Below are 21,254 nucleotides of genomic sequence, written 5' to 3' on the forward strand. Positions count from 1 at the left end.
ATGAGTGTAGAGAGCTAGGTAGGGGAGGGTTCCAGTCAAAAAGTGTGTTCTATGTATCTATCTTTGTTGGCCTAAAAAGACTTACAAAGGGCACCAAAATAATTTGAACACAAAGCAGTCTGCAATACTAGCAAGAAAAGGAGTGTCTGAAGGAAAGAGGGGAATATATACACTTGCTTACAACACAGCCCATCATTTCTCATTTCTCTCTCTCTTTCTCCCACCAATAACGGTTTAACTTTTATATTTTTTTAAACACAAAGGATAATAATGGTTATTGTAATGTGTATATGGAAAAGTTGATCACTAAACTAATGTGTTTGAAGAAACAGCATGAGATTTGAGGCAAAGTGAAAGGTACATGACTATTATCTTTTCTCTTCTTTCACCATCAAACCACTCTCTTAATTCATCTTCCCCTTCAAAACACATTTTATTAGACCTCCAATTTTAATATACCCTCCATCTTTTGCTTAAAGTAAAGCGCTCTATCATAAAGCAATATTAAAAGTAAAATATGGCATTATCTACTCAAAAGGGACGCTCATTTTATGCTTTTGAGCTTCAAATGAGCATCTTCGACCTCTACGTGGCCATGTGGCTGAAAGCAATATCCAAGGGAAGAAGAACGAAAGAAAGAGAGATAAAAAGAGAGAAAAGGGAAAAAGATTAGTTAATAGTATCTGCCACAAATTTACCTCACCCACAAGAAAAGCACACTTCATCCTTCATAAATTTCCATAATACTCTTTCTTGTACCTCTATGACAAAAAGGGAGTACAATTGTTGATCTGTCAATAGTCTTCTCACTCTTTCTTTGAAGTCTTCTCCCTTTGTTATTGGTGCTCGGTCGGTTATGTGGACCCTTCTTACTCTTTCCTTCAAGTCGACTGGATATCAGTTATCAACTGATATGCATTATGATCCCGAATTAATAGAAATATGAATGTGATTCATTAAGTGTTATTGTAACTTTCGTTAATGTTATTTATTATATAATCTTAGATATTCTTTGACTCGGTCGATTGGTTGTGAGATTGGTTGTTAGACTCGAGATTGAGTCGTCTGATACCCATCTGGTACATTTTTATTTCTCTTTCTCTTCCTCTTCTTCCTCCTCCCTCTCTCTTTGTCTTTTAGACGAACCCACCTCCACAAAAGGATTAGTTAATAGTATATTGGGCAGGATGGGCAGCTTTAAAGGCTAGAACGGGGTGGAAAAAGTTGCTCTAATTTTGACATGACAGCCTTGTTAATGTAAAGGTGATGGAATTACGTACCATACACTCCCTCTTTTTCCCCAAAACTTTCTCACTATTTTATGCTTAATATCTCATATGCACCAAACCAGTTACATTATTATCACGTTAGCTACCTCCACACATCATATCCCTCTAAACCCTGCTTCCAAAACAACACCTCACTTCCCCACCCTACCCTACAAATTAACACCACCCTCTCACCCAATATGCCACCACCAACACCTTGATCAACCTCAACACCAAGCTTTTCACTATTTCTCACCTTGCTTTCACTCTTCTTATATCATCCTCCAACATGAGAACAGGAAGCTGCGCCGTGCAACAGGGTCTAACCCAGGAAGCTGCAACCATAGTGAAGCAAGCAGTAACACTCGCCAAGCGTCGTGGGCACGCGCAAGTCACGCCTCTCCACGTGGCACACACCATGCTCTCCATCACCAACGGCCTTCTCAGAACCGCGTGTCTCCAATCCCACTCTCACCCTCTTCAGTGCAAGGCTTTGGAGCTCTGCTTCAACGTGGCGCTCAACCGGTTACCGGCTTCAACCGCCTCCAGCCCCATGTTGCAAGGCTCCCACCACCACCACTCTCACGCCTGTCCCTCCATCTCAAACGCTCTGGTTGCCGCGTTCAAACGCGCTCAAGCGCACCAGCGACGTGGATCCATCGAGAATCAACAGCAACCTCTTCTGGCAGTGAAGATAGAACTGGAGCAACTCATTATTTCGATCTTGGATGACCCCAGTGTGAGCCGCGTCATGAGGGAGGCTGGGTTCTCCAGCACTCAAGTGAAAAGCAACGTTGAGCAAGCGGTTTCTCTGGAAATATGCTCTCAGAATAATGGTAGTGATAACAGTAATGCTAAGGCAAAGGAAGAGAGTAGTAGTGGAGAGAAAGAGAAAGAGAAAGAGAAAGGGTTGGTGTTGGATCCCATTAGGGGTGAGGATGTTGCTAGTGTGATTGAGAATCTGGGGAGTGAGAGAAAGAGAAGTGTTGTGATAGTGGGAGAGTGTGTGAGTAGTTTGGAGAGTGTGGTTAGAGGAGTGATGGAAAAGGTTGATAAAGGGGATGGTGGTGAGAGTCTGAGGGGTGTGAAGTTTCTCCCTCTTTCACTTTCTTCTTTTGGGAGTGTTTCGAGAGTTGAAGTTGAGGAAAAGGTTGAAGAGATTAGGAGGGTTGTGAAGGGAAGTGAAGATGGGAAAGGGTATGTTTTGTACTTGGGAGATCTTAAATGGGTGTTGGATTATAGAGGTGGTGGATCACAAGGGAGAGGGTGTTATTGTGGTGTGGAGCACATGGTGATGGAGATTGGGAAGCTTGTGAGTGAGGTTGAAGAGAATGGTGGAAGGTTTTGGTTGATGGCTGTTGCCACTTTTCAAGCTTACATGAGATGCAAAATTGGGCAGCCATCGTTGGAGACTCTTTGGGATCTTCATCCCATTACTGTCCCTGCCGGAACCTTGCGCTTGAGTCTCATCACTGACAGGTAAATCAGTTTTGGTAAAGTTCGATATAATTACAAAACCTCATTCATTATAAGCTATAAAGATACATATAAAGATACATATATATGTGACTCAAGTTATGGGTAGACGATGAATTTTACTTCTGCTTTTTATAAGGTTGAGATGTTCTTGAAATGACTCTATTTAAAAATGTGTGTGAGTATATAATTGAACACATTTTCTATAAAGTTAAGAGTTATGAGATTTTCATGTTTGAGATATGGGTTTATGGTTTCCAAACATGTTTTTTTAATTGTTGGGTGGCTTTGAATTGGTTGATTCAATCTTCTGTATCCCATTTCCCGAACTGTTCTTTCTTTGGATGAATAGTTGATTAGCTGAAAACAGGCATAGGAAAAGGGAAAAAATGGAATTAGCTTTTGCTTTTTAAAGATTAAAACTGGAAAAGAAAAGTGGGAGGGGAAGAAATGCATAGTAAACAAAATTGGGAAAAACAGTTCTTTTTTCCTTTTATCTCTATGAATTTTTTGCTTCTTTCTCACTAGTTTTCTCAAGTGGCTACTGAGTATAAGAAGAAAAAACCAATGGCAAAAGAACTTTGGTTAAAAGTGTATGCACTGAAACGAGTAAGACTTCAGTCGTTGTAGTGTGACTTCCTTTAGTTGATTAGAACTAACAAAGGAAATAGGTTTTTCTTCTTTCTCTTTATTTTATCTGTTTTCCTTCAATTAATATTGAAAAAAAATATCTTTTTTAGACCCTTTTTTCCATTTTTTTTGTTACTGTTCTCTGAATAAGTTTGAAAGTGGAATATGACCCGAATTAAATGAAGGGTAATAATAGGTTGAGAACTTACATTTTTAAACAACCACATTATAACTTTAAATTCTATTATTTTAATACCTTTTTATATTATTTAATTTCAAACTTATCTATTATTATATATATTTATTTTTAAACTCATTACATTAAAATCAAAATTGTATATAACGTTTAAGAATTATAAAAGTATCATTTTTCATGATAATGTTATCTTATCATGGTCTTCTATTTTTCCACAGTGGTCAACAAAATGAGCCCATAAACAAGAAAGCTGACAACAGAACTAGCTGGCTCTTACTGGAAGGAGTGGGGGATGATGAGAAACAACAACCTTGCTTCGCAGAACCTTCCACCAAGAATGAGACCGAAATTCGAAGCTTCCAAAGCAGTACTTGTAATAGTGACTCCTCAACTTCAACCCTCCCTGCATGGCTCCAACAGTACAAAAATGAGAATAAAGGAATCACCTACAATGATCAGGTTTTCATTATCCCAATCAAACACACCTTCAAAGGATTCCACTCGCATTAGTATATTATATTAAGATATCATTTGCATTAAAATTACACAAATTCTAAGGAATCCTACAAAATTTAAGGGTTTTAATATACTATTCTTACTCAGAAATTCTCTCTCTTTCCTTTTCTCTTCTCATGTCTTCAAACTCATTCAACTTCTCACTCAAACTGTACCAACTTCCTTAAAGTTCACTGTTTACGGTTTCTGGTTTACTGTTTTCAGTTGTTCAATGGAAAACGACATGTGTCATGAAATCATGTTATCTTTCTCCTAGTTAATGTTTTTGTGGTGTATTCCGACAGAACTGTGTCCCAGTGGGAGAGCTATGCAAAAAGTGGAACTCTATGTGCAGTTCAATCCAAAAGCAACCTTATTCTTGTGACAAAACCCTCACACTGTCCTCAGTATCACCCTCTTCCTCAACCTCAGGCTTCTCATACGAACAACAACATTCTAATCAAGAGTGGCAAGGAGCTTCACCCAAAGATTTATTGAACAACCACCATTTCTGGATCTCAAACAACGGTTGCAGCAACCCCAACGAACCCACTTTGCGAGTGTACATTCCAGAGAGCAAGGACGCCACCACAACGCAACCCTTCTCATCTCCCAACCCTAATTCCGCTTCTTCCAGTGACGTCATGGAAGTGGAGCACGTGAGCAGGTTCAAGGAGTTCAACTCGGAGAACATGAAAACACTCTGCAATGCCTTGGAGAAAAAGGTGACGTGGCAGAAGGATATAATACCAGAAATCGCCACCACCGTTTTGCAGTGCCGTTCTGGCACGGTGAGGAGAAAAGGAAAAGCGAGAAACGGCGAAGAACTGAAAGAAGACACGTGGCTGGTGTTCCAAGGTGTTGACGTCGAAGCAAAAGAGAAAATAACACGAGAATTGGCTCGTCTCGTTTTCGGGTCCCGCAACGACGTGGTTTCCATAGCGTTGAGTAGTTTCGCGTCAACGAGAGCAGATTCAAGCGATGATTATAGCAGGAAGAAAAGATGGAGAGAAGAAAGAAGTTGCAGTTACATTGAGAGGTTCGCAGAAGCAGTGATGAAGAACCCTCACAGAGTGTTTGTTGTTGAAGATATAGAGCAAGCGGATTATTGTTCTCAACTTGGTTTCAAAAGGGCCATGGAGAGAGGAAGAGTTAAGGATTCAAACGGTGAAGAGATTGCACTTTGCGACGCAATCATCATTCTCAGCTGTGAAAGTTTCAGTTCAAGGTCAAGAACTTGTTCTCCTTCGGTCAAACAAAGATCGTTTACCGAGGAAGAACACAATGGTGACATTGGTGCTTTGGATTTGAATATTTCCATTGATGATGAGAACGAGGTTGAGGATCGATCGGTGGATGAAATTGGGCTTCTTGAATTCGTGGACAGAAAGATTATGTTCAACTTTCAGGAATTGTGAGGAGAACAATTTCAACAATAGTTTTTTTTTTTCTTTCTTTTTTTAGTTTAGGCTTCTTTTAATTCTCTTTATTCATCATGTCTTTGTGTTCTTAGGCTAGGGCTAGGGATTAAACAAATTGCATTCCCTTTGATATTATTATGTAACTAGATATGTATATTATTACCAAGTATATCCAACTATCTTTCTTACATTATTTTGAGAAGATAGAGAAAGTAAAGAGTTTTTTTTTTGCATCCACTGTATAAAATTCATGTAAAAGGGTCACTTTTTACAATAGTCCATTTAGCGATCAATGTAAAAAATAGCATTTTCGTACTTGCATTTAATAATTAACGTAAAAAATATTTTTTTTTTTAAATTCATTTTAATTTTAGTTAATTTTAATCTCAGAAAAAAAGTGCAACAATAAGATCTACAAGCTCAAAATAACACAAGTAATAAAATTAAAGTTCAAAATAATAAACAAATTAAACATAATGTTCAAAATATATGATGTTTTATAATGTGAAGGAAATGTTTCATAAGAGAGTATGAATAAGTTGGTTAATAGTTAAGAAGAAGGTGTAGCCAAGTATTGAATTTTATCCTCTATACCTACAATATCCAGAAACAGTCCAATAGTTTGATATTGTTGGTAAGGTTCGGTGTTTTTGGTTGAATGTTAATATTGATGATGATTACCTTATTGTTTTTTAGTTATGCACATGAATTTTGCAACAGGATTCCACATATTTATTCTTTTACCAATAGAACAAATGAATTAATATTTTAAGTTTTAAAAAAATTATATGGTCTAAAATGTATAGAATATGATTGAGTTAGTTTCATAAAATTAAATTTTATAAAGTTAAATTATGTTTAAAATTTATTATTTTAATATTAAATAATAGATTAAATTAGAATTAGAGAAAAAGATATATAATATGAAAACAAAGATAACCAAAAAGTCTTATTCATTATGTAAGAATACAGTATATATTAAGGTGAATTCAAGAGTACCCTTGATCTCTTCACAAACCTCTTACATAAAAATGGATTAACCAACTAAATTATTGTGTTCTTCTTTTATAAGGATCTCTTACCATTATTTCTACTTGTTTATCTTCAATTTTATCCTTTACGCGAGTGCCTATCAATCAACTTTTAAGGGTCACTCCGCCGATGAATATCTCCACTACCACACTATTTGGAGTCAAACCCGATAAAAGATCTTCACTTCTCCATTGCTATCAAGTTTTTTTAAGACAATAAATGTCTTTCCATAAAATGTTTATTGTTGTTTGTAATTTATTATTTTTAATCTATATACTATAACTCGGGTAAGTAATTCTACAACAAAAGTTTCGTTTCATTATTTTCCATAATTTTGTTTAATTATTATCCATTATTTATTGTTAATTATAAAGTATTTGGTTTAATTGAGCACTTAATTGCATCATATAGTTAACGATATTGCCATTTTAGACAAAATCTAAGTTTTTTAGCCAAGAATTTAAGTTCGATTGATGCAATTAATTACATCAGAAGCTTACAATATCTAGTTACGATAATTGATAAAGAATAAGTTTGTGTAACATATACATTTAGTTTAGTTTATAAGTTATTTTGACCAACATAGAAGTTATTTTATGAAATTATTGAGCTAGTCAATAGAACTATAGACTCTGCTCTTGTGTTTTCATTGCTATTTTGCTTACAAAATTTATGAGAATGACTTGTTACATCTGTTTATTCACAACTACATAAGAATAATTTATTTAAAATAAATAGTTGTTAAAAAAGCACAACTCCAGTTATTTTTTAGCTTTTTGACACAAATATATGTTGGATGTGTATAATATTAAATCTTTTATGGTTATTAGATTTTGGTTAGGGGAGTAAAGCATAGTATGATGATAAAACACCCTATCAATTGTTCGTAGGCAAATAAAAAAATTGTTTTCCCAACTTTTCTTAAATTCATTAAAGCTATCCATTTTGACAAAATAATGGGTGTTATTAACTATGAAATTATACTTCAGAATGATGCATACGATAATGTCCATTGTAGAGCCCACTCAAAGGGACGATTGTTAATAGTATAGATGAATACATGACTGAAGTCAGAACAAAAGAAACATCCCAAATTGTTGTGTTTTTATAGACACGCAACACAACATGCACATCCTAAACACTGTAGAAGCCTCAGGAATCCTGTAGGTTCTTGTACTAGGAGCTATAGAAAATGAACCATCAAAAGATCTATTACAAAGCATTGTTTACATCCAGAAATTCTACGTCATCCAAAATATCATAAAACCACGTAGCCTAAAATAATATGCAAAACTATAAAGAAAAGGGAGAGACAATAACTAAAAGAGGGAAGAATATAAAACTAACCATGAATACTGATTCTAACAACTTAAACTAGCTGAGTTTTCAGCTAATCCAAAATCATCCTCAAGTAATGGAGCAAGCATATACTCCACGGCTGATCTCTGCTTGCCCATTTCATTCAGAATCGCTAACTGAGCTTCCTCACAAGCTCTTGCATTTGGGAAACCAAGGGTCCATCTCCCATCTGCCGTATGATCATCAGGCATGCTCAGGTGGTTTCTTCTAGCTTTCATTGAATAAAACTGTGGGTCAAACTCTCTAATTCGAAGATGCAACCATGAGGAGTGCTCCTCATCTATCTTGGGCTGAATCAACCAGATAAAAGGAGTCAGTGAAACACAGCGCAGAAATGAAAACATGATGAATTGATAAAAAAATATCAACTCCCTACCAGCTAAAAATTTATGGATTTTCTCTGTTATTGGTCTTTTAAATTTTAAAAAAGAAAACCTGATGTCGAAAAATTGAAGTGTTTACGATAAAACTATCTAAAGCCATGCGTGCACACTCAAACAAAACACTAGAGAGGAAAAAAAAAAGAGGTGGTTTTGAAAACCAACTTAATTAAACGAGACAACATCAAGTATCTTCACATGATTATTTTACTTATGTAATCAGACTAACATCATCAAAGACTATAAAAGCTAAGCTCAGCAAAAGGTCACAGCAATATTGACGTACACATAACCCTGCCAACGGAGCAATCGCAATCACAACTCCATGTCGACTGCGGAATGGGTGCTTCTCTGCTAGAACCAATTTTCCAGTTATTCCGCTTGCTACTGGAATTACATATATATCCCTAATTTCAGAATTTGAAAATGCAATTCCACAAGGTATGCCGGACTCTGCCACAGTTACGAAATCATTAGAATTTACAAAAGAAAAAAACTGCCAGAGGCAGAACCAAGTATAAATATACTGGTGCGTACCCAGCGAAACATTGGACCCGAAGCTAGCAGATGAAATATTTGAAGCACGAATTACTCCAGAATCATTGGTAGAACTGGAAATCATGTTCAATAATGGCTTTTCAAGCAATTCACCTTTGAAAATAAATGTCCTCAACTGGATCTGGAGAACAAAAGCCTGAATAAACAACTGGTATTAGAAGTATGCTTGATGAGTATTAGAGAATGAAAGATAAAGCATAAAATAATTTACAGTATCAACTAAAATCGTGGAACAATATTAATATGAATCACAATTGGAAAGAAATATGACAGCACCTTCACTGCATCAACCATCCTTTGCCAAGCAAAATATGAAGCGGTTTGACCTGTCACAGACATATTTTTATGAAATCATAAATAGTACTTGGTTCTGCTCAACAGTAAAAGTGAAATATCATCGAGGATGTGTTTGTGCAATAATGACAATACCATTGGCCGGTTGTTGGTGAAGAACAAGCTCCAACATGAATAATGGATCTTTATGTTGTGAAGATTGTTCAAGAACTGCATGCAATAAGAGGGATGTGCATTAGAAAAAATTATAAACCATTATAAGCTAATTTCATATTAGTACAACAAGGTAATTTATATTAGCAGTACAATCTTAGTCCCATCAGGACTGAATCAAACATAGGCATTGGAATCTGTCAAAAACCAAAATTTCAATGACCTTCCTTTTTTTCCCATTGAGTTACAAAAATATGTATGCACCATGTTGATCTATTTTAAGCATATACTAGACTTGTTTTAACTGTTCAAATACCAAGTTACTCAAAAAGAGAGTACGCACAATCTCTAAGTGAACGAATTAATAAATACCTCTTTTACAGCTTGCCAATTCTGTAATTAGTGTATCTGGAATATGATCTAACCAAACTCCATCGAGTTCTTTCATAAACTTTACACGTGACCGATCATAGGAAGTCTGCCGATGGAAACTAGAAATTATAAAACTTTAGAAACTTTGAATGCATGAATGCAATTTTGTAATTGGTACTCATGAACTTATAATAACATGAATAAGTAAATCTTAACTCCCATAACATGTAATAAATGGACCACATGTATACACAAAAATAATACGTTAACATGTCAAGTGTAGTTCATCAATACATTTATCTATATTTATTGTATAGTAACTAAAAGGCATTTAAACTATATTTTTTTATAACTACTTGAAATGTAATATAAAACCTTTCAAGCGCCATCACCTAGCATATTAAGCTTTAGGGATAGTGGGTTCATATCACATTATATCAGATGAGTTTTGTTCTTCTTTCTCTGTCTTTGATTGCTTTTGTCTATGGTCCCTTCCCTTCATCAGCTGAATTTCAATAATGATTTCCTCAATGGTGATTTTAAAAGTAAAGTTTATATGGACAAATTCTAGAATTTGTTGATCGGGGGAGTCCATTGGCATGGAATGCCATCCTGTGACAAGGCCTTACGCAATCTCCTCGTTTTATTTGTGGCTGATTTAGCATTAACTCAGCATTTCAATGTAATGAAGGTGATGACTCTATATTATACTAGTTTTGTCGACTCAAACAATCTCATTGAGGCTTTGGGAGACCTTTTGTTATGTTAGGTATTCGATAAGCTTGTTGCAAAACTCTAGCTTGGGAGAGTGTTGAAAATATTTGTAAATAATGCAATTAGGCACATAATACTATTATTAGGGTATTTTGAGATTCTTCTAATAATTACATTTAGTATATATAATAAATCCTCTATCGTTCAAACATTGATTTCATCATATTCCTTGAGATTCTTGTAACAGTAAGATATAGCATCTACAATTAACCCTCTATGGTTTAGTTCAAATATTGGTCTGGCAGCTTACATAATTTCATTACAAAGTGTGAGCTTAATGATACACTTCTTTTGCATAATAACTAAAATACTGTACCTAAAATAATACCTAGATGATCTTCTAGACTTGACAACTAAAGGTAAAAATAGACTGAACCGAAACACTGGAAAGAAAAATAATCAAAAGCTATGGAAGTTTCTAAAATTGATACATCTTTAAATTTAATTCACCTAGAAAAAGCTGTAATAGGAAAATATGAGTATTTCTCCACGCAAGGACATATCCACTTGCAGGTGTTAAGAAATTAGATTCAATTGTTGAATACTTACAGTGAATAGGAGGAGATTATCGCCGTCAAGTCCCATTTTATGGAAGATGAGTAGCTTTTGCAGGCACCACCCCGCATGCCATAGCATCATTATTGAGAGGGGTTGCTGGAAGGCTAAAACGTTCAACAGTGCTTTTAAAATCTGTCAAATTTAAAAGGATATAGTAATTTTGTTATTCTGCATGCATGCGGTACAGAACCCAATTCTACTAAAACAACATAACAAAAATAAATAAAAAGGACAACTTGATTTAACACATAAAAAATAATGTTAGATATACCTCAGGCATATATTTAGTGAAGATACTTCCATCCACAGTCTTAGATGTTGGTGTGCCATTAGTCTGCAAAATGTAGAAACAAAGAACAAAATGGAAAAACATAAAACATAAAATGGATCTGAAACAAACAGGTGTCAGCTATTGACAAGATATAAATGTGATCATGGAATTTTCAGATCCATTTTAACTAAATAAAAATGAATTAGTTTTTTCCAATCCAATTTTCATAATATTTTAAATTAGATTTGAATTGGTCCAAGTTCTACCGGACCAAACATACCTTAACGTGGATTTGATCTAGTCAAATCTAGCATAATTTAGGTTCACCTCAACTTAATCAAATTTGAGCTCAACCTCACCCAACCAAGTCTGACTTGAGCTCGGCCTAGTTTGATCCATTCCAATCCAAAGTAGCTTAGACTCAACCCAACACAGTCCCAACATAATCTAGGCTTGAACCAACCTAGCCTTTACTCAATTTATTTGGGCTTATCTCTACCTTTATCCACACCAACTTAGTTTGACCTTTAGTCCTAATCGACTTTTTTCCACTTGGATCCCTTTCAACCCGACCTAGACTCAACCCAACCCAACCCAACCCAGACTAACATAGGTTTGACCTTACCCAACTTAACTTAAGTCTGGTTTGTCTTAAGGATTGGGTTTGGTCCAGCCTAGCCTAACTTGGTTTAACTTAGCCTAGCCTACGCTTAGCGCAACTTAACTTTGACATGATCAGGCCCACCCCAACTTGACCTTGCATGAGTTAGGCCTAACTTAACCTTGCATGACTAAGGTCCAACTCGATCAGTCTTGCCTTCATTAGACTGAACCCGATCTAACCTCTCAAACCTCTCAGAACTTAAATTGACCAATACTTACCTTAATTTTGGATTTTCAAAATCCAAAAAAAAATCTTAAATTGAACTTAGAATAAAAAAAATATAAATTTATTTATTAAGATAAATTCATTTCAGATTTAAAGTAATATAAATTTGGATAATTATGAATTGAAATTGAAGATTTGGATGTTTTCTAATCCCAATAGTTTTTAGAAACTTCAAATGTTGCACATTCCAAAAGTTATAATAATTTTACAAAGAATTTTTTTTTGTTTTAGTACTTTTCTAATAATAAATGCATGTAGTCCTTTAATCGATTTTAAAAGAAAAAGAAATAGAACAAAAACATGTCAACATCAAGCTTATCAATGAACAAGCTGTAACAAAAAGATCATGATTATATACAGGAAAATGGTTTTTTTTCCACATTGCTCTACTATACCCTACTAAATATTAATATTTTAATATTTTTACTTTTGAAAATTATTTTAATATTTTGTATTTTACCTATATTTTTATTTAAATAATAATAATATTTTTAATTATAAATATTAATATTTTATTATAAACGTAAAGTTGAGCAATAAAAATATCATCACCCTTATGTATAAGAGAGGGTAGCCGTATTGCAAGAGATAGAGCAGGACCAAAACTACGGGCAAAACCATTAGAGACAATTGATTATCCTCTTCAATTTAAACGAATATTTCCATCAATACTTACCATCTCATCCCCCATCTCAGATAGCTGACTCATTAGAGACAAGTGACAATCAAGATCTGCAAAACTTGCATGAAATTGAAATACACAAGAAACAACTCAGTCGTTTACTAAAAGACAACCGTAAGGCTACATAAACCAACAAAATTACATTACCTTTACTGTCAGTCAGGATAAGCAACAGAGATATTGAAGCTAACAATAGGCTTTGATCCTTACAGAAAAGAAAAGCAAATATTCCACTCCTGAACAATAGCAAATTCACTGCATGTATATTAATATACTCTGGAACATGAACTTCCACTACTAAATACATCAATGTTCTGCCTCAGTAAAGGCTTCCTCCTGATGTCAGGAGCTGCATGGCAAACCCATGCTGAAGAACAAGTTCATGATGAATATATAAAAGCATTATATCAAAAGCAGAAGAGAAAAATAAATTCGAATTGGAAAAAGAAAATACTATCTTCAACAACTTTTGGATCTAACCTTATCATGCATCACAGCTCAAACAAAATCAATCATGAACCATACAAGAAAATAAGGAAGAACAATACATTCCAAGGCTCAAGTAAATAATAATATATTAACATGAAGTTGATGGTCAGATTATGCAAAGCTTCAATAAATCTGGGAAAGTCATTTATCAACAATCATATGCAGATCCTTTCTAACTTAGGCTCGTCCTCTGATTTCCCCCACAGGTCTTCCTACTTGTACACGTACACATACTCAAACAAAACACGTATAAGAGACAAAGTAAGAGAAAAGTATGTCAACACTACAAAAGTTTACAATGAAATTTACAGATGAAAACAATGACAACTAACAAATCACCAACCTTTTGGAACAAATTTCATGATTTAGACTATAAATATTAATTCTAGACATGAAACCCTCCCAATGAGCACCTAAATAGGTCTCATTGATACTTTGAGATCCATTTGAATCAGGAGCATGAGATATAACTTTTTCCACTTCATTCAAGAACTTTGAAAAGGTATCAATATCATCATGGAAATCAGAAGTATTCCCTTCACTCGGACTTCTCACATTGAAGTTCAAAATATGATACAAAATATCACAAGCCACATTGTTAATCGTGCTTCTTCCACCAACAACCTGGAGAAGGCGGGATATGATATATAGCGAAGTGATAGCAGATAAGTCAGATCCCTGGGGCAAAGATATAATTTTAATGAGTAATCACGTCAAGAAAAATTATAATAAAATGCAAGTATGACAAACAACTGAATTGCTGGAGTTTCCACCGAGATATTTTTTGAATTTCTTTCCATTCATAACAGATCTATGTTCAACCTTTCAATTAGCACACTTCAAGAAGCATGGAAAATACAAGCACAAAAGGGAGAGAAAAATATTTAAATATAATGGTATGACAGATCTCTTCTTCGAAATAATCAAATCTAAAAAATGAATGAACTACTGAAAAGTATGAAGTAGGACTTTGTGGTTAATTTAAATGATGATTTTCTTCTTTCTCTTTCAATTGCATGGAAAAAAATCCATTTTATCATATTATAGATTAAATATTGGATTTAAGTCCTTTAAAGAAAGAAGGGGAATAAAGTGAGAAAGTAAGCATGTGTTATAATTCAAGTTCTATGATTATAATTTCAAGTTTTAGTACCGATGGTAATGCAAGTTTCCCAATCCGTTTTGATTACATTTGATTTGACTCGCAAAAAAATAGGTCAGGTTAGCTGGTGCATATTAGAATTACAATTATAAGGTTAGTTTTATTAAACTGTTTCACATAATAATTGTCTTACCCACTTTCGAGTCCGCCTGTATAAGAAAAATCTTTAAAAAAATTACATAGAATTATTGAAATAATAATTGTGTTTTAATACTTCATATCTTTATTGCACCCCATTAATTTATTATTGACAATAAAGTTAAATAAAAATAAAATTAATGTCTACATTAAATAAATATGTAAAGTTGAATATTTCATGAAAAAAAAACATAAGAAATTATTGACTAAACTACTAAAAAAAACTATAATAATTAATTATGACTTTGTCTTTAACTTCAAAGGCATTATTGTTTTTTCTTTAAAATATAGTAGATTTTTCTGTTACAAGTTATGTGGCTAACCTACACCGTCCGGTCATTGGCATGTGCGGATAAATTCCGAGTTATGTGAAGCAAGTCTAAACAAACTAACTAATTAAAATACTCAACCAGTCTCACATTTTTTTTTCTGTTGACTGATGGGTCGGCCCACATGTTCTATCCCCCGATGTCATCCTTTAAGTTCTTAAGTTCTAATATGCTTTAAGTCATTTAAAATCAAACATGGATACTATTGGGAACCAGGAATTGAATAAAATGAAAATAACAAGAAATAGGAGAGTGCGCTCTCGTATAAGGGTTTTCTCCTTCACAGATAGCTAATGCTCAATCTACGAAATTAACATACTTTTTCTCTCCTCTCGTCCTTCCAACTGTTTATATTACTAAGTCATTAATATCCTAACTATCTTAAATAATTTGTCTTCTCCTTACATCCTAAGAGATACACTCTTACTTTCTCACTTTATACACCTCACTTCATAGAGGAGTCAAATTCCTAAGCATTCACAAATTGGAGAGCACCACCCTATCATAACATGCCTGAACATTATATTAATATATGGATGGCACAAATGCAGAGAGAAACTAAAACTAAAAGGTAGACTAGTTTGCAGGAAATTTTCTTATCTGACATTTTTATTCTTTGAAGCCATAAATGAACATTGTAGAGGAAACAGAAGACCGTTCAAAAGATTTTCCATAACCAGTCTAGTCAAACGAGGCTCGCCAACACTAAGAATGTCTTTCAAGTAGTACAGTTCATCCGCAATTTTGTCAGATTCAAGAATAATCCCATTCCTTCTTTTCTGAGTGTCCATTTTCCTGCTTCAGTATAAGGCAGTTAGCTCCATAAGATAAAACTCTTCTTGAGTGCGTATAAAGTCCCAACAATTATTTGATGAAAAAAATATTCAAGTTAACATACTCTTTATCATAGATAAAAGCATCTAAGCGAAAGCATAGATCTTTTAATCTACAAATCAGGTGAGAGAAATATTCTGAAACTGGAGGAGTTGATATAAATTGATAGACCTTGTCATCACTCACTGTAGAATCAAGATAAAATGATGAAAAGTTCAGAAATATATTACACTAAGGCATGCTTATAATCTGTTAGCAATTCAAATAGAGAAGTATACCGTTATAGATGTTCAGAACCAACGCACGTATAGCTGTATGAATCATCTTTTCTTCATGCTGAGCAAATCTTAGAGCTTCAGTATACAAGGGAAAGGAGACTACAGCATCCTGCAGTCGAATGTTTAAACAAAAGATTTCTAAAACAATTTTGCTGAATTCTGCTGGACGAAAAAACAGCCTTCTATATACAGTAGAAATTAACTGAAGATGATTGTTCCCCCTTCATACTGCATTCAAAAGAGGTAAAAGTTTTCTCAAAACACTGATTCATGCTAGAGTCAAGTATGTAACTTCAGCCAATATCTTTTCTCAACTACAATGGCATTGCATTATCTTTGTTAATGAGGTTATGGATTGACTGAAATAAGTTAAACAACTGAGACCTCATAAGTGCAACAATAAAATAATTCAAGCCTTCTTATCCAAAGTGGGAAGATAATGATCTTGATTTAACAGAGAACGGCTAACTGTTGCACTTGTATGCATACAACTTACCCCCTGAATATTCACAAGAAGGCAAAGTGTGTCCCTATTTATTTTGCAGCTAATAGCCCTGGATGAAGAAACAAAGAAAGAAATATGTGAAATAAATATCAGAATTACAAAATTGGCCCCCTTCCCAATACTATTTAAAGGAAAGAAAGGAAAAAATGTATAGCACATAACTGCATGTCTTCAAACAAGCAGGGAAAACTTGCAATAAATGTTGAAGCGATTAAGTGAGATGCAAGGAGAGGAGGAAAGGACTATACCTTAGGAAAGAAACATAGTATGGAGCAAGGTCTCCTCCATCAAATTTGAAGGGATGTGAAATAATCTTGTTGATATAACCATTGCTGAAGCAATAGTCTGCACCATGCAAATAAGGCACCAATTTATACTAAATACCAGTGACAGTACTAAGCCGAAGAGCCAAGGATTGAAGAGGAACACTATATTTTGTAAAATGAATGCATCCTGCAGATATCAACTAAGTATGCATAAACAAGTAAAACTCAGGAGCAAGTGAGTTTAACCAGAGACATCAAATTATTAAATTAGCCATCTTACAAATTGAATGTTCACTGTCCATGTTTTGAATCATTATGCTAAGATACTGAAGCAGTGGTGCCTCAATTTTCGAATCTTGACTGATCTTAAGAATGTGAACGAAGTCCGCCAGCACTTGGCGCTCCATGAAACATCTAAATAATATTTTCAATCCGTCACAATTATAAAAACCTCATCAAGAAAACAAGAACAACATGAGAACAAACAGATCCATACTCAAAAATGTGCGGATCTTGCCTATCGCCGTACATCACAATCTCCACAACAGACTGCAATAAATCCATCACCAGCTCCTGCAATAAAAGGCACGCATAAATACATTGCAGTTTTCTCATGCTAAAGAAAACGCTCAAACAAATACGCTTGTTACTCTGTTATTTTGGTCCACAACTTTGATCTTCCGCAGTTCATTTATTACATATCTGTAACCACATCAACAAAAGAACCTCAAGATGCATCGTAGACATTCAATTCATCACCGAAATTTACGAACAACGAAGTTAACGATGAAAATAGCAACGGAATCTCAAGGCGAAACCTAACGAGAAGAATTCGATTAATCACTTACTGGAAGTGTTGAACGGAGAAGCGATCGATGGATCGCCAGAGAGAGCGCAACATGACGACGGAGGTGGAATGATGAGAATGAAGAGAGTGATGAGAGTGATGAGGTGTGGCTGTGCAATGTGAAGGTTGCAGAGCGTTTGGAAGAAGCGGTGATGGTGTTTCGCATTGTAGAGCGAAAACAAATGGTGCAATGCAAATTGCAATTGACAGTGATTTTGTTGTCTGTTTGGTACCGCGTTGCAATTCCACTCAACAACCTTTCAACGTATGAAACTTTCCGGGGTCAGTCAGTCTTTAAGCATAACTGAACGAAGCGTTCGTGTCTCTTGCAACGCGGAAAATGTCCATGCATGTATTTTTTTTAGTAATGATATTCACAACTAAATATATATTATTATTTTATTTTTGAAATTTTATTTTTATTAATTAACTATAATATTTTATTATTAAGTGGAGTTGTAAGAAAAAAAAATGTAAAAAAAAAATAATTTCTCTTTTCTTTCGAATACATTATAGGTTCTTTGGTCATGTAGATAAATATAACCTCACAATGTCAAGTTTAAGCTAATATAATTATTTAATTTATGTTATCAGAACTTATACTTATGTTATTCTAAGTATTAGAAGTTTCCCCATTTAATATACATTAAATATATTTTCATATGATTTTAGAGTAGAAGTCATGTTTTCAGTGAAAGTGAACCCAAAATCATATTTATTGAATAAGATTTTTATCCTGAAATGGTATTCATAAAGTATGATTTTATCCATTTTTATAAAAAATAAATTTATCCAAAATCATAATTTTAAAAAAAAACATTAGTTTAGTACAAAAACTTATAATAAATATCTTTTACTTACAAATTTTTTAATCAACTCATTAGTTTAGAACAATTATAAACATATTATCTATAAGTTTTAGTTTATATATATTTTCGTGTTTGTTGTATTAAAGTTTGTCCTTTTTTATCCTTATAAATTATGTCTTTATTGCTCTATGTCACATAGTTTAGTAGTGACTAAGGTTAATTTAAATGCATTTTTTTTCCTTAAATCATTCAAAACATCATTCTTTGAAGATAAAATCTTCCACACTTTCCACACTCTAAAAGGAAGAATATATAAAATGTGGTGATTGATTAAGTATATTCTAATATACTTGAGTTAGGAAGATTGAACTCGTATATAAATTCAAATTAAACACGGATAAAAGTGAAAGAAGCCGCAAAAGGTAAACACAAGCCGTTCACGTTCACACGAAAATCTGATATAATCGAAACTGAAGAAAGGGATTGTTTTGTAGTAGTAATAGTTTTTGACATAATTATAGAATGAGAATGATGATACATAAAATTTCATCATTTCTAATAATGAATTAACATTCTGAACTACCGTTTTCGTTGGTTTCAAGTTTCGTGAAATTCAGATTCTCTGCTTCTCATCGTGAATATATATATACACATATTCCAGAACCCATGAATGATTCTCTCGAGTCTTGCACTCTTTCATTATTATATATATGCATACAACGTTATGCATAAACTACCGAAACTGAAACCTGTGATATTTATCTAACCTTCACCATCTAAAATGCCTCCTCCTTCTCCTCTTATTTTCTCTATACTCTGTTTTCTCTCTGTTTTCATCTTCACTTCATCGTCCACACCCAACACCATCACCCTCCCTCTCTCCCACTTATTCACCACACACCCTTCTTCACACCCATTCCACACCCTCAAACTCGCTGTTTCAACTTCCCTCACAAGAGCCCACCACCTCAAAAATCACCAACCCAACCCACCCAAAACCCAAATCCACCCTAAAAGCTACGGAGGTTACTCCATCGACCTCAATTTCGGAACGCCACCTCAAACCTTCTCCTTTATTCTCGACACCGGAAGCACCCTCGTCTGGCTCCCATGCTCCTCCCACTACCTCTGCTCAAATTGCAACAACTTCCACAACTCACCTAAATCTTTCATCCCCAAAAACTCGTCTTCCTCCAAATTCGTGGGCTGCACCAACCCCAAATGCAAGTGGGTCTTCGGCACCAGCGTTGAATCGCGTTGTTGCAAACAAAACAGTGCCACCGCTAACTGTTCACAGACATGCCCTGCTTACACCGTCCAATACGGGCTGGGCTCAACCGCGGGCTTTCTCCTCTCGGAAAATCTCAACTTTCCCGGGAAACTCCTGCCCGATTTTCTCGTCGGATGCTCCATCGTCTCCGTCTACCAGCCAGCCGGAATCGCCGGCTTCGGCCGCGGCCCGGAGTCCCTGCCGTCGCAGATGAACCTCACCGGATTCTCTTACTGCTTGCTCTCACACCAGTTCGACGACTCGCCGGAAACCAGCGACCTCGTCTTGCACACTTCCTCCTCCGACAACAAAAGAACAAACGGCGTCAGCTACACGCCGTTTCGGAAAAACCCCTCCAGCAAAAACCCCGCGTTCGGTGCGTACTATTACCTCACTCTCAGGAGAATCGTCGTTGGGGAGAAGCGCGTGCGCGTTCCGAAGAGGCTTCTAGAGCCTGACGTTAACGGTAACGGCGGCTCTATCGTGGACTCAGGGTCCACCTTCACGTTCATGGAGAGGCCAATTTTTGATTTGGTGGCAGAGGAGTTTGCGAGGCAGGTGAACTACACGCGCGCGAGGGAGATTGAGAAAAAATCCGGGCTGAGTCCGTGTTTTGTGGTGTCTGGAACGGCGACGTTTCCAGAGCTTCGGTTTGAGTTCAGAGGCGGCGCGAAGATGAGTTTGCCGCTGACGAATTATTTCTCGTTGGTCGGGAAATCCGATGTGGCGTGTTTGACTATCGTGTCTGATGACGTGGCGGGTCCCGGCGTGGCGGCTGGGCCCGCTGTGATATTGGGGAACTATCAGCAGCAAAATTTCTACGTTGAGTATGACTTAGGAAACGAGAGGTTCGGTTTTCGGAGTCAGAGTTGCAAAACGCGCGTTTAACGTTGGGTTAGTTAGGATTTCACAAAAAAAACAAAGGCTTCAAATTTGTTGTAGATCTGTGGTAGCATGGTGCTACTTTTCTTTTCTTAATCCATTGTTATTCAATCTCTCAATAAATTAGAATTTTAAAAATATTAATATTTTTTAAAAATTGTGTTAGAAAAACTGTGTTATAATTTTTAGAAATTCAATAAATATTTTTAAAATTAAATACTTAATGTTACTATCCGATAAATGTACCCTAATAAATAACTGAATAAACCAATGATAATGAGAATTAGAAAAATTTAAACTATGCAGTAAAAAGTATATAGAATAGGATTATGTGCTTAGACTAGGATTATGACAAAATATTTAATTAATTTTTATTTATTTATGATTAAAATGTGAGACTATTGTTATCTTTTTTTATTTAAATACATTTATTATTTTAATATAATTTAAGTTATATTTTTCTAACACTAAAGTTACAATTACTAGCAATCAAATTGTTAGTAATAATTATCAGAAATTGTAATAATTATTGTTGGTTATGACACCTCAGTTGATATCATGCAGGTAAATCCGTATAGATTCCAGTGAAATTGTTATTATTCACCTAAAAAAAAAAACTCTTGTGAAATGTTTTTTA

General features: G+C 34.9%; 3 protein-coding genes across 3 annotated transcripts; 2 read left to right on the forward strand and 1 right to left on the reverse strand.

The window, feature by feature from the left end:
- Window positions 1-763: 763 nt before the first annotated feature.
- On the forward strand, window positions 764-5,711 carry LOC137830763 (protein SMAX1-LIKE 3). Its single transcript, XM_068638280.1, has 3 exons — window positions 764-2,747; window positions 3,789-4,029; window positions 4,371-5,711. Exons 1-3 carry the CDS (start codon window positions 1,558-1,560, stop codon window positions 5,481-5,483), a joined length of 2,544 nt encoding a protein of 847 aa, XP_068494381.1. The 5' UTR covers window positions 764-1,557; the 3' UTR covers window positions 5,484-5,711.
- Window positions 5,712-7,506: 1,795 nt separating this feature from the next.
- On the reverse strand, window positions 7,507-17,905 carry LOC137830764 (protein TRANSPARENT TESTA 9-like). Its single transcript, XM_068638281.1, has 20 exons — window positions 17,658-17,905; window positions 17,460-17,511; window positions 17,306-17,382; window positions 17,090-17,223; window positions 16,792-16,888; window positions 16,535-16,592; window positions 16,039-16,147; window positions 15,825-15,945; window positions 15,532-15,721; window positions 13,641-13,975; window positions 12,956-13,044; window positions 12,803-12,858; window positions 11,238-11,300; window positions 10,958-11,098; window positions 9,635-9,740; window positions 9,245-9,319; window positions 9,092-9,141; window positions 8,795-8,951; window positions 8,544-8,710; window positions 7,507-8,167 (listed from the first exon to the last, which is right to left on the reverse strand). Exons 1-20 carry the CDS (start codon window positions 17,708-17,710, stop codon window positions 7,880-7,882), a joined length of 2,418 nt encoding a protein of 805 aa, XP_068494382.1. The 5' UTR covers window positions 17,711-17,905; the 3' UTR covers window positions 7,507-7,879.
- Window positions 17,906-19,123: 1,218 nt separating this feature from the next.
- Window positions 19,124-20,774, forward strand: LOC137830765 (probable aspartyl protease At4g16563). Its single transcript, XM_068638282.1, has one exon. It carries the CDS (start codon window positions 19,247-19,249, stop codon window positions 20,621-20,623), a length of 1,377 nt encoding a protein of 458 aa, XP_068494383.1. The 5' UTR covers window positions 19,124-19,246; the 3' UTR covers window positions 20,624-20,774.
- Window positions 20,775-21,254: the final 480 nt, after the last annotated feature.

This window comes from Phaseolus vulgaris, chromosome 7 (genome assembly GCF_000499845.2).
Source record: "Phaseolus vulgaris cultivar G19833 chromosome 7, P. vulgaris v2.0, whole genome shotgun sequence".
Classification (NCBI taxonomy): Eukaryota; Viridiplantae; Streptophyta; class Magnoliopsida; order Fabales; family Fabaceae; genus Phaseolus; species Phaseolus vulgaris.

Coding starts and splice junctions, on each gene's coding strand:
- LOC137830763 (XM_068638280.1), top strand. CDS start 1,558: ATGAGAACAGGAAGCTGCGCCGTGCAACAGGGTCTAACCCAGGAAGCT. Junction 2,748..3,788: donor TTGAGTCTCATCACTGACAG/GTAAATCAGTTT, acceptor ATTTTTCCACAG/TGGTCAACAAAATGAGCCCA. Junction 4,030..4,370: donor GAATCACCTACAATGATCAG/GTTTTCATTATC, acceptor GTATTCCGACAG/AACTGTGTCCCAGTGGGAGA.
- LOC137830764 (XM_068638281.1), bottom strand. CDS start 17,710: ATGTTGCGCTCTCTCTGGCGATCCATCGATCGCTTCTCCGTTCAACAC. Junction 12,859..12,955: donor TATCCTGACTGACAGTAAAG/GTAATGTAATTT, acceptor CAAGTTTTGCAG/ATCTTGATTGTCACTTGTCT. Junction 8,952..9,091: donor GGATGGTTGATGCAGTGAAG/GTGCTGTCATAT, acceptor TTGTTTATTCAG/GCTTTTGTTCTCCAGATCCA.
- LOC137830765 (XM_068638282.1), top strand. CDS start 19,247: ATGCCTCCTCCTTCTCCTCTTATTTTCTCTATACTCTGTTTTCTCTCT.